This window comes from Manis javanica, chromosome 16, assembly GCF_040802235.1.
Source record: "Manis javanica isolate MJ-LG chromosome 16, MJ_LKY, whole genome shotgun sequence".
NCBI classification, from domain to species: Eukaryota; Metazoa; Chordata; class Mammalia; order Pholidota; family Manidae; genus Manis; species Manis javanica.
Genome location: NC_133171.1, coordinates 21,955,299 through 21,975,205, shown reverse-complemented (window position 1 = coordinate 21,975,205; position 19,907 = coordinate 21,955,299). Strand labels below are relative to the sequence as shown.

The window sequence follows — 19,907 nt, the reverse complement described above, 5'->3', positions numbered from 1 at the left end:
AGTAGAAACAGACAAATCCAAAAGCACTATGGTTCATAAATTTGCTTTAATTTTTCTCCTAAAGTTTACTAATATACAATAAGGGTGATGAGACGTTAGAGAATTGTGACTTTGAAGGTATTTCACAAATTTATCTTTAAAGTTTTTCTAAGTTCTTCAAGTTTACTGTAGGAAATCTGGGAGAATATGTACATATTAAATAACTCATTATCTACAGTTTGGAACCTTCCAGTATGAACATTTTCTTGGGTCATTAAATATTCTTAAAAAACAGCATCATTCTGGCAGCCTGGTATTTCATTTTACGGGTGTCTCATCATTCTGTCACTTATGCCCTGTTGGCGCTGCAAACTGTCACTGACTCACTCACAGGAATCACGGCTTACCTCGACCCAAGCGGCCAGTGTGACTGACACCTGCTTCACCAGAGCGCCGCAGGTCTTGTTCCAGCTGTAGCCTTTGAATCATGCTGTCCAGGGGGCTGATCTCCTGGTTTGCTAGCTGACTTAAAACTTGGTTCAGTCCTATATGACAACAACACACAAAATGCTGAGAATCCTTTAGTCAACAATTCCATCCCTTTTACTCACTTTGAATCCAGAATTTAACAAAGTCTGCTAGAATAAAAGACCTATAATGATCAACTGCAAATGATGAAAGTTAAAAAAATAAAAAAGGAAACATGCGCCTTGTGATAAAAATCATTCAGGCACTTGTGTGTATTCCTTATAATTAGGATTAGAAACATATTACTTCCTCCACTTTATAGATGGGAAAACCAAAATAACTTCTCAGTCCTACCTGATGAGTAGCAAATGCAGGACTTCATCGCAGACCACAGTTTCTTCCAAAAAAGCAAATCTGATTACCCACTTGCTCAAAAAACTTTACCACTTTATTTACTCAACAAAGTCTTGATTGTCTACTATGTGTTAGGAGCTATGCCATGGAATGGAGGATCCAGTGCTGAGTAACAGATAACAAGGCCCCTGACTTTCAGGCTAATATTCCAATGGAGAAATTGAATCTAAGCCCATATGTAAATAGATGGCAAAATTTTAAAATAAAGACAATGAGAAGAAAAAACAGAGACATTAGAGAGGAATGACCTGTGGTGAGTCAGGAAAGGCAAAGTCTCTCCTGAAGAGACAGCACATGAGCTGAGCCTGGGGGAAAAGAAGGATCAGTCATCCACAGGAAGAGCCAGGGGGCTGCAGGGAGAGGGCAGGGCAGGCTCCAGACAAAGGCTGTGAGGCAGGAAGCGACTGGGCGTCTTGACCCCCCTCCTTCTCCAACATCAACTCTCACCTGTGCCTACTATATGGGACTACTCGGTTCTTTTGATCTACTAGTAAGATAAACATCTTTATGCTTTGGCGCTTTTAACCACAATATTCCCACTTCAAGTATAAACATGATATACACTAACTTATCCTTCACACACCAACTAAAATGGCACTTCCACGGTACTTCTGTGACACTATTCCAGACCACCCTTGAAACAATAGCTGCTATCCTCTTTCATTTCCTTAAGCAATATTCACGTCTTAGTACTCAGCCCAATATAAAAAGGAAGCCCACTAGTTAGTTCCTCAAAAGCATGGATTGTGGATTGTAATTTATCTTAACATTCTAATTCTGAACCCAGCACGACACTAGGCATAAAAAAATGTGTAAGAGTTATCAGTCGATGGGAGCACCACCGTGAGAGTAGAAAAGGGAGCAACTACTAGCAGACATGCAGGTCTCCCGGGGATTCAACGAGATCGACTTCAGACAACGAGAAGACACAAAGGGCTCGAAAGGAAGCACCAGCCGTAAGAAGGCATAAGGGGAGGGAGATAACATGCGTGTCGCACATACTATTACTTTATTTTGCAAGAGAAAAGTGAAATTCAATGGGATGAAGTATTGTGTCCAAGGTCACAAAGTTGTAGGGTGTAAAATGTAGACAGAAAATGCCTGTGGGCACTTCTTTCCCAGCATGATGCCAGGAAAACATCTCCTGTTTGAACATTGATAAGGAATCTGATATAACTCCAGTTTATAGCTGAGGAAGGTGTTAAAGCATATTGTTCAGTGTGAATAACAAACCACATTTAAGCCAACTTATTATTATAATAGCCATCATCTATTTTTACCCAATTCTATGGGATTTCTCAAAATAAATTTTATCATAGCTCTAAATTTGCAAATAAAAATAGCTAAAAATGATGCCAAAAGTTTTTTCAAAAAATACTTTTCTTCTGTTGTATTTTTGTACTTGCTAAGTCCAAAATAATGAAAGAAATGATGTTTACTCTGAATTCTGTGACCCAGAACACTTAAAAATTCCATGACTCCCTTTCAAGCCACAATGATTGCTAAAGGTTCTCTTGTGGCCCTGTACTAATAACTGGTGTCAGTTTCAAGACCAAGGCCACATTTTACTCTAAGGGCACCTTCGTATGGAAGAAAGAGGAGTGGACTAGGCGTCAAGAGCTATGCTTGAGTCCCTGTGATACCACGTATTTTAACTTGAAGACTTAGGTTATTAAATTTTCTTTTTCTCAAAGTTGAGGATTGGGATACCACAAAAATAAATATTAAATGAGATGTTTATGAAAGCCCTTCATAAACTCTTAAAGGTAAGAGAATAATTAGAGAGTTAGATAGCACTAGTATTTTAATAAATGAGCCCTTTCCTTATTTCCCTATGCCTGAAATCCCAGACTCCCAAACTAAGTGCTATGTTCAGACCTTGGCAAGATCTGTTCTTGCCAATTTACCTCCAAGAGACTAAAGACATTTACCTTAATCTCAGTCCCTTGACTAAGACTTCTCTACTCTAAATCCCTGTTCTTAGACTCTCTGAGGTCATGCTGTGTCCATGGGCTGAGATGCCTTAGTTTCACATACTCCAGGTGTTCAAGTCCCCTGGATGGCGTGCTCTGCAAGAAGCAGTGGGGACCACTCCTCTAAGGCATCTCCTCACCCACTATCCTGAGTGGGCATGTTTAGTTCCCACTATCTGATCCAATATGCCCTTCCTACCCAGTAAGTCCATCTTCACTGCAATTTCATACCCAGTCCTTTAAGGAAAATAAGAGGTAGGTTCTCTATAATGCATTGAGACTTAAAACAAACCTAAATTATTTAAAAGGTATTCACTATATATTATACACCCCTATGTGCCCTTTGCATCTACGTAGAAATCTGTCTATTATGCTAGAGTACCGAATTTTAAATATTCTCAATCTTTTTTTCTAGTCTAAAATGTAACAGAAAGATTCATAACTGCAAAGGTGGTTTAACCTTCTTTATATAGAGTCTCTCCATTATTTCCACTTAATAAACTATTGTCAAAGGGGGTAAAATCTGCAGACCTTGTCTCCATTCGACTCCCATTCAGTTCTCCAGCTTATCTGACTTTGCACCTCCATCACATCACAAAAAGAGCTCTCAAGACTTTCCATCCTTATCTTACTTAAAAACTTTTAAGTTGATCACTTCTTAAAACAATCTTCAATGTGAACAAGTGATTTAGTTTTATTCTCTCTCATACATACAACTGTCTCCTTCACTAAGATTCATCATAAGTTTTAACTATGTGTTGTTCATAACTGTATTTATCCATCCAATTCACCCCATGAGAGCAAGGATCATCTATCTGAACTTAGTACTGAATACCACAGCTTAGCAGGTGGCTGGTACAGAGGAGGTTCTGAATATATGTTGCTAAATGAATTGATTTACCTCATAGCACATACAAGGACTTAGCCTATTAGTCTACAAAGGTTATAAATGAATAGAGCCCAAAATTACTGCTTTAAATCTCCATTACTCCTTATTTATCATATAATCTTTAAGCATTATTCAAAGGACTTCAGGAATGTATAAAAAACTTATTTCACTTTTCATTTGTTCCAAACAATGTAAAACAAAACTTGCCCAATCAGTGATTTTATAAGACTTCAGTAAAGGACAATGTAGCTGTCTATGGAAACCAGTGTTTTACCTGAGGAAGTTACTCCCATCTGAGGAATGAGTTGCTCCTCCCTGCAATTTTCCCGGCCAGGAACTAATCTCTGGTATCTTGAAGGATGAGGGTTACCATCAACATCAACCAGAAAAGGAGGGGGCATGAGATGAGGTGCTTGCTGAGTCTGTTCATCTAAGACAAAATTGTTGGCATCACGGATGAGGGGCCGATAATCACTATGAAAGAACATCTGATCTGCAATCTGTAAAAAGAAAGGCCCATGAAAGACTGGAAAAATAAAAATCTGTCATTAAAAATTTCAAGTGGAGGCAAACGTTTTAATGTAACACAACAATATAAAAGATAAAAGACTCTAACTGTAAATAAATGAACAGTAAACAAATCTTTATTTTCTACATTAAATTTTATGACCAGAGAAGCAGTTGCTTTGAATTTTCTCTGGAAGAAACTGTATACATGAAAAACATTAAAAGTAAGTTAAATGCTAAAAGCAAATCTAGGCATAAATCATTCAGTGGTGTTGTTACACTTTGCCTTATTTTTTAAATTATTTGTTTAGCAAAGGGAAATCATTCAATGAATTTCTTTGAATTAAACTAATAATAAAATCATTAATAGAATTTTTAAAAATCCTTAAATATATGGTAAGCATGATTTATATAATATTAATATAAAAATTAATGTGACATAACTTTCTGAAAGTCAGTAAACATTCTCAAAAATTTTTGAAATATATAATTAATATGAACTCATGCCTGACACACCTATAACTTCAAAATTTTATTGGTTAACTTGTGAATTTTATAACTACATTATGAACTATTCAATTTTTATTATGATAACCTTTACACCATGGTACCACAAATAAGCAATTTGTCTTCTAATCACAGGTCTTAAATAGAATCTCTAGTATTTAAAAACATCAGCCACCATCAGAAGGCCATACATTTTTGAGATCCACATGCAAGCCACAGATTTTGTACCCCAAATAAATGTACATTACCCATATAAATAAGACATTTTATATAATTTCAAGGAGTCACCCCTAGCTCACACACCCCAACTTAAGAACTGCAGTCTAGATGGTTCTAGCAGGCTACTTAAAAAGTCATTCTTTCCAAAATACAAAGATTATTAAATAAGACCTAATTATTATCAAATGTCTATTACAGAAATTAATAACTGCTGTCTTCACCCTTTTCCCCAAAACATAAGTTTCTAGGCCCACTTAAAATGATTCTTCAAGCTTTATGCTGACGGCATAAATAATTCTCACCAACCCCCAAAAAATACAACCCTTAGACATCCATAAATTAAAACAAACAAAAAACCATAAGGAGGAGGTGTGAGTCATCATACTCTACCTTGTCATATTTGCTACTGGAGCCAAAGCCAAAAATCAGAAGATGTCCATGCGAGTCTGTGCACGCGAAATGCTGGCCGTCAGGAGAGCACTTGCAGTCAAACACTGCACCATGTCCTTGGCCTTCAATCTGAAATGCATTTGACCAATAATCAGAAAACCGCCATTAGAACAAAGAACTGGTCACTTGAATCTTATGGTAAAAGATACGTAAGTATGCATCCTAGGCAAAATGAAGATTAAGCATAACACGCTCAATAATAAATTTGTGAATATTCATGAAAAGTGCCAGATTAACAGCCTTGAAAAACAAAGTGTTCTCTTTATTCACAGACCAGACACAATTCGGGAAATAACACCAATCTCCCCCACCCATAAAATTCCGCTTCATGTCTTTAACCCAGATTTAAAATGGAATTGCACCTTACATTCCATGTCATCTGCATTTAATCAAGCCCTTTCAGCAAAGGCTCACAACGTGTAGTAACTGTAGCGATTTTTTTGGTAACTTGGAAGTAGAAGCCAGAGATCACTGCTCACGAGACCCTAAATTTTTCTTTTTGGTAGTAAGTTCCCTTGATGGTCTGACTCATCTTTTAAATGGTGAATTTCAAAGGTTAAAGAAAAGGTTTTTTTTACCTGATAACTGTTTTCTGTTTTCCAGTTCCATTAATCCAGAACGAATGGGTTTCTCCCTGCAACCTGTCAATCAAGCAGAGGTGGCCAATCACCACTCTGAATTTTTTTGCTCTCAGTGCTTCTTCAGACTATGTTCCAGTTGAAAACTTCTTTAGCAGTGTTCTGAAAAGGTAAAAATTCTACCCTATCTAAAGCACATCTAGGGACTGATTTTCAGAAAACAACTAAAATAGGGAGTTGACTCCCTAACAAATGACAACTAAGGATGATTTTCAACAAATGCGATTGGATTTCTGGATTAGCAGAATCGGAACACACACACATTATCAGGTAAGAAATACCTCCTCTCTGTTCCGGTATCCACTGATCTAGAACAAAGTGAATTTTATGCCATATCCCAGCATCCCAGGAAATGTTAGGAAAAGAGAGAAGTCGTAATTTTCTTACTTTAAAAACATGGCATACGGATGAATGTGCAGTTTACCAAATACAACCATGAAATTAAAATTTACAAGAGTAGTTTATTTCCCAGTGAAAGTTCGCATTCTAGTCAAAAGAGAGAATATCACTCCAAAAGGAAGGGCTCTGCCTGAGAAGCTGCTGTAAAACCACAAATGAGACTGCCTCCCAAAGGAAACTAGTGCCTCCTTGAGACCAAAAGAAGGAAGGAGCGCACTGGTGCTCACTGATGCTGTCATCAGCTGTGATGATAGTGGAAAAGGAGAATAACTCCTTAAAATTTAATCATATGAAAGAAAATTAGTGAACTTATCTCATGTCTAATACACTTACAGATAGACCATAAAAGCAAGAAAATGAATCATAAAGTGAAACAGGACCCTTTATTGGTTGTTAGGAAAGCTGAAAGACAGCAGAACAAGGGAATGGATTCCAAGTGTACTTCACAACTATTCAAAAGCAAGAAAGAAGAAAACTATTTCTCCAGATTAACACAAGGGCGTTAGCAAATACACAGCTTCGTATTGCCAAAAACAAAAAGATTACAGTAGAAATGTCAGGATTCAAGCCTCTCTTTTTCAGTGTTTTCTAGGCAAATAAAGTTTTTTTTACGACATGAGCTGTCGTAAATAAGTAACCACATTTACAGTTTACCTCCAAATAGAATTTTACATCAAAAAACTCAAGACTAAAGAATCGAGCCTGCCTTGACCATGTGCTGTTAGATGTTTTATTTATCACAGTTCTTCCAAAACATCACAAAAGACCAAAGAGAAAGACGAATAAGCAACTACTTTATAAAAAGATTTGCTTCCAGAACTCTAATGCTATTATATGTCTACATTTATAATTCTAAATACACAATCAAACAGAGGAAGAGATCTGCAAGAAGTCTGACTCAGCAATGCCAAAGGAGATTTGGAGGATGTTCTTAAGCCTGGGATCCTTCAGGTGGTGACCTGAATTTTTTCTCAGCCTAAACACAATTTTCTCTTTTTGGAGAGTGATGGTGGCAAGGATCAATCAACCCTATACCATATGTTGCCACATTTACAGTTAGCCAAGGATCTCAAAAGGAATACTTGGGAGACATGGAACTTACAAAGTTCTAAAAAAACAAAGAAAAAATAGCAATCCTATTGAAGATAACCTGTGCTTCCTACGTCTAACACATGCCACTGTGGATATGGCAGGATGACCAGTTTTCTTAGTGTAAGGTATCTGTACAACTCCAAAGTGACTTTTCATTGGAGAAAATGAAAGTGTATTTCAGTAACATCATAAAAAAAGGAAAAGAACATTATGTGGATTAACCACTATTAATGAAGGCATTGAAAGAATCTGCTTTACTCAAGAATCAATTAGAAAAGATGTCCATATCCTTATCAATCAAAATTCCAATTTATTTTTAGTAATGGTTCCTCAGATAATAAACACCCGTAAGTACAAAATGCCACATAGGCTTTCCAGTTGATACAAACTAGGAAAATATTTTACTTTCCCTATATAACTAAATATATTCTAGCTCTTTTATGATTTATGCTATGATTAAATAAACAAACCAAAAATGAAAGTTAAACATTTATCTCTGAAAAAAATTTCATCATTTTAAATCAGGGTCAAAGTCTTTAAAAGAATTCTAAAAGAAAAAATTTAGTAACAAAGGTATTATTTGTATGCATCCATAACTAAAATGCAGTGAGACTTACATTCAAAAACCAAAAGGAAGAAAATATCCTATCTATATTAAAGTTATATAGGTCTATCATGAAACTAAATATAATTAAATTAAATTAAACATAATAAGAGAATTTAATATTACATTTAACTTATTGACTGCTGTAGTAAACTTCAAAATGGAAATAAATAAATAATAATGACAAATTTTCAAAGTAGGTGAATTTCAGATGAAGTGTTCTTCTAATAAAATCAAGTTTGCTTGCTAAACATTATTTGGGACATGTAAATAAAGCCCACATATTGAAACTCAGACACATTACATCACTATAAAGAGCTGAGAAAAGCCAGGAGACAGTATTTACTAGTAAGTATAAAAATTTCAAGACTAGGATTTAAAAGAAAATAGAAAAATACATTTAGCAATTAGGATAAACGTTTGTTTTCAAAGCAAGAGATGAAAGGATCAAAAAAGTTAAAATAATAATGACTCTAGGTAGGAAAATCCTCATACTGACTAGGAAATCCTAGAAATATTTTCAAGAAATGAGTGGCACAATTTCGTTAGAGGTTTATAACTGAATTAGAAAAATCTCAATCAATACAGAAACTTAGAAAATCAGAGCTCTGATAATGACAGAATTACCATACTTAATGAAGAATACTAGCACCTTTTTCAAGAGAGAAAACTACCCACAACTTCTAATACAATATTTGTGAAGGAGAAAGATGACTAATTAAAGGAGACAAAGGAATGAGGCCTAAAACCCATGAGGCCCTCCCCTCTGGTAATGGGAAAAATCACCCAATCTCTCTGTGAAACAGTAGAGATCATTTAAATGATCACTACAGTCAGACCCAGTTCTAAAATCCTAACATCTGATATTCAGGAAGGCTTTTGGAAAAACTTGACGAATTTGGAAATGAGGTATGCAAAAGCACTTAAAACGCACACTAAAATTTTAGGGCCTAAATTACATTAATCATGAGGAACTTACAGATAGCTAAATAGGAGTATGCACTCCTACAGAAATTCAACACAAAATCAGGAAGACTAAAAATATGGGTTACCTTAAGCAGAATCATCCTCTAAAGGAATTATTCTAAGTCTACGACCATTGTCAATTTTTTATTTTCTAGGTAAGATGCTCCCGGAGCATCTTACCTAGAAAATACTCCACAATTTAAATTTATCTATCTTTTAAAGTGAATTTTATGAGATGGACTCATATCCCAAGAATTAAACAGCTGAGAAGCTGAATTTATGCTAATACTCTTGGAAAGTCCTTCCTTATATATAAAGAATCTTTTAAAGTTTACCAACCTGAGGGAAAATAAACTTAAGAATGTACAAAAGATACTGAAGATAGATGCTGTCATATGTGTGATAAAAATATGCTTTTGTTGCCTTCTAACTGATAAGCTACAGGGTAAACAAAGAGTGTATCTTACGGGAAGCTATCCAGACTCCAGAAGTCTAGGTGTCACCAAATTACATTAGAAGATCATCACTGAATGAGTATTTCCTTTAAAAACAGAAAATTGTTTAATTTATGGTAACATTATTACATATGAATTAAAAACAGCTATGTAAATTAAGTGGTGCCAAGGTAAGTTTACATAAAAAAGGAAACTGCTATAACTGTCTTAATAAAACCAACAGATATAAGTGATTTTGAAGAATCACCTCTAATTTTCATCAAGAGAAAAATACACTACCAAGAAAATAACTCTTCAAATTTAACAGCATTTTGTTTACCCATACTCTGATTTCTCTGAGAGCAACAAAACTACTAGTCAAGTCCTTAAATTTATTCTCCCCCTTTTGCCTCTCAGATATATTAGTGGGCAAATTCCTAACTCACTCTCTAGAGACTGTGATCTCTTCTCCTTTCTGTTAAAGATGACTATTTCAAAAAGTTTACACTGTCCTATCTCGGTTAGGAAGTAAATGCCATTCTACATGGAAGACTTAAACATTTCTTTTTCTCTACGCCAACCTCCACTAAGTATTCTAGCTCCAGATTATTGACCATTTCCACATAGGGAGTTCAACACTGTTCCATAATTAACATATAAAAAATCAGTTTACCTTCACATCTTTTGTATTTCCATTAATATCAATTATTCAAGATCGTGTAGGCTCAATATTCTCAACACATTTATTAAATTTATTCTTCTGTCACTCTCCAGCCCTAATAGTTCCATCAGTTACAAAACACCAAACCCTATATATTTTCCTTCACAAATGTTGTACAACCTACCCTTGCAATTTTTCATTCTGATTTCACTGATGAAAGTAGTTCTTCCCCCACCTATCTAATTTCATACCTGAAACACTACTATTAGCAACCAAACTATTTTTCTCTTAAGTTTCTGGAATATAATTTATCAAACTCCCCACTACGTTAACTTTTCTTTATGCTTATAAGGTAACTTGAGGCCATCAACAATCCATCTTCACCTTATCACCCATTTTTCAACATCTATTCCAGACAAACTTTCTAAATTACTCCATGAACATGTCATAATATTTCTACTTTAATATATATTATTTATAATATTCCTCTTGTTGATAAACTTTTTTTACTGACTCAATTCTTACTTTTAAAGGCATAGTTCAAATTCTTCCTTTTCAACAAAGCCTTCTTAGATCCTCTACCCGACATGATCTCTACTTCTTTAAATACAGCAATTATCTTTTCCCATAAGCCATGCTACCATTTGAAATTATTTATCCATACTTATTCTTTTCAGGTGTGTTTTTTCACCCCAACTTAATGGCAAGCAGGCTAAAAACAAGGACCATGTCTTTCTCTTGCTTGTGGTCACCCTATTTTGTGTTTATGCATAAAAGAAACATTAAATGTTTGCTGATCAAAATGTTTTCATCTGATGTTCACATTCTGTGTAATTTTTTACATACTTTCTCTTGTAACTATTCAATCTCAAATATCCTAACAATATCGACTCATGGACCATGTCAAAGAATTACTTCATAAAACTTACCAAATACAATATAGTGTGACAAGCTAAAAAGACAAACTCACATGAAGGGCAACAAATTTTAAGATATGTCCTTGATACCAAGATATAGATGAGAAACAGACAGAATCTAAAGAACCCCAGAAGCCTGAAAGTGACAGTAACCAAAGTTTATAATCAGAAGGTTGAAGGTAATTCCTCACCCAGAGAGGCTGAAACAAGGACTGGAAGCATCAAAGAATCCTTTTAACACGCAGAGTGCAGACAGATACATGATATCTTGTTAGATGGTGATAGGTGCTGAGATAAATGGAATGAAGGAAGCAAGGAAGGAAGGAGAGAAGGAGAGAAAGAAAAAAAAAAAAAAGAGCGCTCAATCCTGAAATCGCGATTCACAAGAGAACATGGTATGAGACGCATCTACTTTGAGCTTCAATTTCCTTTCCTAGATACACACAGCTACAATTTCCAAAATTAAAATAGAGGGCAGACTGAGAACATGTTAATGTCAGAAGTATGCATGTGCAAAAATTCTGAGTGGTAAATTGGCAGCCTCTGCTTGTTTGGAACGTTCCAAGGAGAAATACATTGTTCTGGATTAGTGGACACTGGAACATTTTTTAAAAATCTCAAGTGAAAGAAAGGTTAACAATTATAAAAATAAGGAAATTTTTAAATAAATAAAAATTGTTATTTGGAATTCACCCATGAAACAACAAAAGTAAAGCAAAACTCAAATTCAGTAAAATCACTTTCTAGCAAGAAACATCCTGTACTGTTCAATTAAAATCAAAACTGGACAAGAACAATCTACAGCTTTGAGCATGACAGAAATATAAAGGTACGGAGAGAGAGAGTCACAGACACGGCTAGGACAACAGATACAGCGAGGAGAGCAGGAAAGATAAAGCAAGAGCACCAGAGACAGGAGAGAAGCTGCTGATGCAGGGCCTACACATACCACTCCGAACGCCTTTCATTTACTGCCTAACAATCGAATGGCCTAGCACTAAGGAATGTGAAAGCCTCTTCCTATCTTCTCAATTTAATATTCATTTAAACTTACAGTTGAAACTTAGCTATACTGTGTTCTATACTCTGCTAGTTTAAGGTAAAAAAAAACACTATAAAAAAACATTTCATAATTTAGGAACATTTATGGTCATATTAAACTTGTTAACTTGCTTACCTCTCTCAGGGAATGGGTATATTACAAAAGCCCTCACCTTCTGTTCAGAAAGTTCGCATGCATCTTCAAGTCATTTCTGGGAATAATGACTTTGCCTCTTAGCATTTAATTGAAGCTTTTAGAGCCTTTATATAAGAGTTTAGAACAACTCTGGTCAAAACAAAGCTATACCAGGCTTTCTAAACTATACTCAAATAGTTGGAATATTCTAAATATACACTATCTACCTCCAACAAAATATTCAAATACATTATACTCTACTTGTGACACGAATACTCAAGTCATGTAAGGACTATTAGCTGAAACATTAATACTAAACATAGTTTTTAGAAGAATGTAAGTAAGTAAAACATTAAGGCTTACAATGTAGATTTTAAAAAAGAGTGAAATCACCTTATGCTCATGATCTTCTCTACAACATTCTCTTTACCCTCCTTCTTTGGTTCATCAAAATAAAAAGAAGCTTTCAAGGTTTCTACCTTATATACTACTACAGTTTTCCAACAAATGCTTTTAAAAGTTTAAGATTTTATTTTATTTTCAGTTAAAGATGAGACAATGGGGGACTATTCCATTTCATGCCCTGTGTTACACCATCTCACTTGTCATATACTTCTTATAAGTAACAAAAATAAACCTGACACCCATCCCCCAAATGCTTTCATCATTCATATCCTCCATTAAGAGGAAAGATAGCAGTAAAAATATGAAAAATGACTTCCATCACTTTTTTAGACACCACCACCAGCAAGTTGAGAATGTATGTGTAAATTCTGAAATGAAATAAACTAGGGGATTATGTAAACATACAAGGAATTCAATATCTTTATCTGAATTCTCTCCATCTCAAACCTTTTGTTATTAAATTTAGGTAACCCTAAAAAAAAAGTATAAGATTCTAAAAATGTAAGTCTTGGCTTGATAGAGGGGGAAGAAAAATAAAAGGAACTGGAATATTTATCTGAATGATGAGTATCAGTGTGATATTAAAATACCAATGTCTCATTTTAAACATGTTTAAATTATTATATGTATTAACAAATTTATTAAAATGTACTTACTATACTATAAAAGATCAGCATTTAAAATATTTAACCTTTCACATTTGTAAGACATTTTGAAAAAAAACTCAAAAAGGAATTTAATTTTTTAATAGGTAAGAAAAGTACAGTAAAATGCTAGTTAATACAAAATAATTATTTGTTACATGATTTCATTCTTTTGCAAAGGTATTATAAAATTTAAAGTGTAAAATTAAATTACCATAATAAGCAGTGTTCTCAAAATATACCTAATAAAAACCACATTTTTAAAAACTTTTATATACAATTTTTATTTTTATATGCACAGTTTACATTCCTTATTTTCTAGCCAAAGGTTTAGTGGCAAATGTATCTATTCATGTTATAAGCTCTGATTTTAAAACTCACTTTAAGTATTACTTAATCTTAACAATATTTCACCTAAACTTTCACTATATCTCATCTGAAAATGGAATATTCCACTAGAATTATTCATTTTTAAATCCACAAAGGCACTATAACTAGTCATTTCACATGGTGCTTAAAAAACTTATTTACTAAATTCACTTTATGGTTATGAGTACAATTTAATATCAGGGATTGAATTTGTACTCAATCAACTTTAATTGTATTTCAGTAACTCAAAGATTTCTATAACTATAGCCAAAACTCAACATTTCATGACAGCAGAGAGTGAACACAGGTTCTACTCCTCCCTCAAGCTGCTTTTATTTGCTTCATAGCTATGCTGGATGCCTTATCTTCCACCTGCCCACAGATAAAATAACGAAAAGAACAAAAGAGAGAAGAGTAAAAAGTAGGGCACTTAAACAACTCATAAATTAAGAGACAGATAGGAAAAATGATCAAGCCAAATGTTAAGATCTTCTCAGAGTTACTATCATTATGAGAACACTTCCCCAGATGTATCACTACCTGGGTACACTGGGAAATAGGCTGTGCAGTGACCAACCATAACCTGGAGTTGCATTAAGAACATGTTGGTAATGTAAAAGACCCCAGGTTTAGACCCCAAGTGCCCAGGTGACAGCTCCATGTCCAGGGGAACCAGGGAAGGCACTCCATCTCTGCAGTTCCCTCCATTCATAAAACCAGCAATAGGAAAGTCTGCCCTGACGCCAAGATTTTCATAAGACCCAAATGAAGTTAACATGTAGAAGTATTTTGGAAACCATCAAAAATCAAGCAAAAAAACTGAAGGGAGTACTTACTTTAAAGAAATAAAGGGTAACTTCTTTGCTGGTTTTTGAAATGCAGGATATTATTTTAATCCTTGTTAGTCTGTGTTTTATTTTCCTCACAGTTTGAGGATTCTATGGACACCATCTAATTCTAATTATTACATAAATTTGTTTCTTCTGTCCTTGAGAGGCTTCTCTATCTTTTTTATTCACAGGAAGAACAAGAAAATACCCTTATCTAAAACTCTTATTAAACAGTATATATTGTGAGACAGTAATGGAACAAATCCCCTCGCCTATGTCAAAGAGCATACAATACAGTATGGCTGACTTCTGCTCCTGTGTATATCACTAACTGGTAGTGATCTAAGAATAAATCACTTCAGTCTCAACTTACTATAATTTTTATAGCTACTAATAAGGTAGAGTATTAGTGTGACTTACCTGATGAGTGGAAATACACCTTTATAATTTAAAGTGAAAGCAGCATTCGAGTATGAGAGAAACTTCCCCTCCAAATACTCTATTAATACAGCAATACTTTTGAAAATATGAAAGCACTAAATAAAGTTACTAATATATGTATAGGCCACAATTGTTCTCTTTTGAAGATATAAAGATGAATTGAAAAATGACTGATTTCCTTATTCAGCAGAAATGCTCCAAAAAGGAGCAAACCAGAAACACAAAGATCGAAAAAGGAAAGAAGAAAAAACTTCCTCACCAGCATTATTTAAAGATCTGTCTCTTTAAAAATCTCTTCTACATACATAATCACTAAGGAAATCCATCTGTCACTAACAACTGTATCCCAAATAAGTAACACCCTTTTATAAAAGTAAGAATTTGACAAATACTAGCTTTTACCTTATGTACACTAAGGCATATCCTCAGACACAGCTAAAGTTAATACACTACAATAACTTCTGCTCACTCCTCCCTGAAATTGTTTTTATTAATTATTCTTACTATGTACAAGTAACTTTGCTATGATTTTCAATCAAGTATGGTATCACTTCCATGGAATTTTTTCATGAACCATTTTATTTCACAAATGACTGTTCTGTAATTTTTTTTTTGCAAAATAATTCTGACCACACATGCTATTAATTTTATGACTTATCACTAGGTTTCGATAATTTTTTTAAAAATCTAAAAACATGCCAAAATAGTAGAAACACTTTTTTTTCTTTTGTTGAAGGTATATTAAAAAAATGTGAGTTGATAAAGAGCACTATTTGAGGAGTACTTTATACTTCAGAGCTTAGAGATGAGTGGGAACTCTATTGCACAATAAGCTGTATGTGATATTAAACAATTGCAATTCAAACAAAATACGTAAAGATCTATATAAGCAAAATGTGGAGGGAAAATGGATTAAACCCAAATAAGTATCTAACATACAATAATTTGATACAGGGCAAGAATGCCTGACTCTTTGGCTTTAATTTTAAAATAAACTGGGTGTATTCGAATCAAATTCTGTTGTACTAGAGGGCTTCTGATTAAGTACAACACAACATAAATATTTAGTTACAATTTCTTCACATGGTTTTCCAATCTTATCTGTATTGTATGTTCATACTTGTGTACTTCTCTTCAGTTTCACTGTTAAAATTATTTTAAAAATTAAACTGGACATCACAACACACATGTATTATATAATTTTCTTTTCAATTCAGCCTCTAACTTAAAGTGCCAAATAAGTAACTCTTTTCTGAAACCTAAAGTCAAAATCATGTCTGAACCAATTCTTAAATGGATTTCCTTTGTGATATGCAGAGTACATGCATCCAGAAGTCCCAAAATCTTTAACAGCCATAAAATGAAGAGACTGATGATTACCATATTGAAATAGGACCGAATTTTGACTCCTCTTGCCAGATCCCACACTATCACATTTCCATCATGACCAGCAGAGAAGAGAACTCTCGGATCGAATGGGTGTGGCTCAAGGACAAATACCTCATCTTCATGACCCTGGAATATTTTTTAAGTGGCAAAGAATTATAAATATTAAAGAAGAAAGAAAAAGAAATTCAATCAAACACCAATATGGTAACATTTCTAGAATTCTAGTTTTAAGAATTATCAAGTGGCAAAAATCTTCTCTAATTTATCAGTGAATAAAAATGAAGCTGAGCTATTATCATTGACTAGAGCTTTGACTTCATTTGGTGAAAATGGAGACTACTACATACTAAAAAAAAAGCAAGGATCTGTATTCTAAGCAAACCCATTTAGCTGCATTTTTTAATTATTTCCAATCAGCCTGTTACCTGTTCAGGAAGTAAGAGTTTTTAACTAACATGAAAGACTTTCTTCCTCAATGAAAACATTCCATTCTGCAACCAGCTTCAGTCACACCAAATACAAATTAAGTCTCTTTTCTCACTTACCATCAAGACATGAATTAGTTGACCGGTGTAAGAATTCCAAACTTTCAGGGTCATGTTATTAACTGCAGTTATAACCGTATTGTCATGTCGATCCCACGCTACCATAGTTACTTTCATTTTGGTGATTTTATCTTCTATTCCTTGAAGGTTTTGGCTGAAAGTAATGAAGGCAGTATTCATTTACACTGTTTATTAAAATACAAATATGACAAAAACCTAAACGTGTTTTCTTCTAATTTACATTTATAGTCATTAAAATAGATACAGCTATCACTTAGGAGTAATACAACAGCTTGCTTTAAAAAGAATGATGGTAAAAATCACTGCACTGCATCAGCAAACCCAGGACTTCAGCACTCCTAAGCCCTTAGTAATAGATGGACTTGAATAAACTGCACTGCTTTAACAGTCTAAACCCAGGAATTCTGCACATGCTGCCTGCTCTCTCCATCTTTTACTGCTGTTGCCAGGCCCTGTTAACTGCTTTGTTTTCCCATCCATATGATGTGACTACACACAAATATAAATTGAGAAAAATGACAGAATACTAAATCCAAAAACAATTACAAGTTGTAATGTGATTTCTCTTGGCTGGAGAAAAATATGGATATGCCACATCATCCCTCTGGTGACATGAAACAAAATTTTCCGCTTTCTGGAAAAACTAGTCAAACTTTTAACTATTCTCACAGTACTATTATCAACCCCTTAACAAAACTGAATTGAAAAAAATCATTAATGCAACAGATCTTCTCATATACGGCAAAAAACCAATGCATAAAAATCACTGTCTTTCACCCCCAATAGCACCTCTAGCTATAGCAAAGAAATCACTTTAACGTGGATTACAAGAAATACTTTTACAGGCTGAGACTCACACCAACCTGTAATAGAGCATACTTCCAATCATCTATCTATAGCTACGTAAAACTGCAAATCTGATCTCTTACCCTGCTGGGCGAGTAGCCATATCCAACAAAATGCTCTTCCATTCTCTTCGCTTAAACTGCCAAATACGTGCTGTCCCATCACGACTTCCACTTACAAACCTGGATAAAAGAAGCACAACCCCACCAAAGAAATAACATATATCATCAAATGCACTCTCCCAGACATGTTCTTAAAAATACTAAAGAAGACCATTCATCTTTACTTACACAGCATTCTAATATGAGAGAGAGAGATTACCCTATCAGATATTTTCTGTAATCTAAGAACTTCTGAAACTATATGAGCTTTTAAAATTTTATATACATACATTCTAATATGCATGGTTAAGGCCCAAAAAATAGCACTCAGAAGTGATTCAAGGTCACTAATTAGTACTTTAGACAAAGAATTATTGTTTTCCAAAGGAAAAATCATGACTTTCCTTTCAGTATTAAAGAACTTGGCTTGTTCTAGTCAAGGTACTTAGAGAATAACATCCATTCTTTTTAAAACAAGAATGTAAGAAAATTTACGTGTCACCTAAGTTTATCAATAAACAGTTCTTTCTCAAATGTGGTAAGTTTTTTATCTCTACTATAAGTTTTTCTTATAATATAGTATGTACAGGAAAATATATAGAGAGTACATAAAAGTCCTGATTATTGAAAGTGGCCAAATAAACTAACATTATTACAAATAAAAGACAGATATTTGCATACATGTGAAAGCTATACTGCTTTTCAGTATAACTGGTCAAGACTTTTAAGTGGTTAATTCATACACAATGCTAATTAAAATGTAATTACAAGAAATATCTTTATTTCATAATTTTAAAATTGCAATTAAATTTAACACACAAAAATAATTTTACCTGTTGCTAGTGTTGGAAAACTGGATACTGTCAACTTTGTCCTATACATAAGGAGATAAACAAAAAATGGGATCCTGAATATAAACTGTTAGATGCATTTAAATTGTACTCAATTAATTCTTTTCACTAATACTTACAGTATGAAACTCCAATTCTGATATTTTCTCTGGCTGACCTGATCCGAAAAAATAAACCCTAATAATGTGATCTGTGCTTCCTGTGGCCAGAAACATTCCACCTGAGGAACAACAGCAAATGTTTATGAATAAAAGGATTTCAAAATCCATGAAAATCAGGTAAATATGTGACAATATATACTGAATGATAGCTATGATACTCTAAAACTGTTCATACTTATCCTTAAGGACCTAATCCATCTAACCTGAACTTAAGAAAGAGCCTTGCTAACATAATTAACTAGGACGAAGCTTTCCATTACAAATTATTTCACTAAATGATTATATAATCTTAACCACATTAAAATTATTAGTCAATCTCCCTAGAAAACATGTATTTTAACTCTGCTGGAATCCTCTTTTGCCCCATTTTCCATCTTTTAAAATCCTATCAGTTTTTAGGTCCCAACTTCTTCAGTAGGTCATCCTTACAAACTCTGGAATCAAATGAGCCTGCTCTCCTCTGAACTATCATTCAGACTTTGCCTTGTGACACATACATTCTACCTGGCAGATCAGTGGTTTAAATATGTAATGTGCCCTCTCCTTGGAATCAATACTCTCGCACAGTGTTGAAAAGAGTGCTATTATAACTACATTCACACTACTGTGAACACATGTATAGTACCTATATTTGCATTATTACTTGAAGGAAAACAGTCTTCCTGACAGTAGCAGCAGAAATCTAGAAGTCAGAAATTAAAGATGTGGCAGAAATAGATTCATGTCATCAGTCTGCTGTCATTTATCTCAGGTACTACTATCATCCACAATTATGAAATGAAAAGATAAGCTAGAAATAATTGTGTAAGAAATTGGTATTAAGAACATTAAGTACAAAATCTGTTCATGGTTCATTTCACTTCTTATTAATTCCCTTTAAGCCTCCAGATCATAATTTGTTTAGAAAGATTCCAATACCCATTGCTGCCACATAAATTTAGACATAATCGGAATAGCAGCTACAGAGCTACATTCCAAAGGGCAGAGAGAACAGACAAGCACCAGAAACA

General features: G+C 34.1%; 1 protein-coding gene across 2 annotated transcripts in view; it reads right to left on the bottom strand.

The window, feature by feature from the left end:
• PHIP (PHIP subunit of CUL4-Ring ligase complex) overlaps nt 1-19,907 on the bottom strand; it is a 137,951-nt gene that overhangs the window by 59,554 nt on the left and 58,490 nt on the right. For both annotated transcript variants that reach the window (XM_073224812.1, XM_037006099.2), the window contains exons 11-18: nt 18,856-18,956; nt 18,719-18,759; nt 17,868-17,966; nt 16,918-17,071; nt 16,364-16,498; nt 5,347-5,475; nt 3,998-4,223; nt 387-524 (exon numbers count right to left, since the gene is read on the bottom strand). In XM_073224812.1, coding sequence (XP_073080913.1) covers nt 387-524; nt 3,998-4,223; nt 5,347-5,475; nt 16,364-16,498; nt 16,918-17,071; nt 17,868-17,966; nt 18,719-18,759; nt 18,856-18,956 — 1,023 coding nt within the window. The remainder of the gene's footprint in view (nt 1-386; nt 525-3,997; nt 4,224-5,346; nt 5,476-16,363; nt 16,499-16,917; nt 17,072-17,867; nt 17,967-18,718; nt 18,760-18,855; nt 18,957-19,907) is intronic.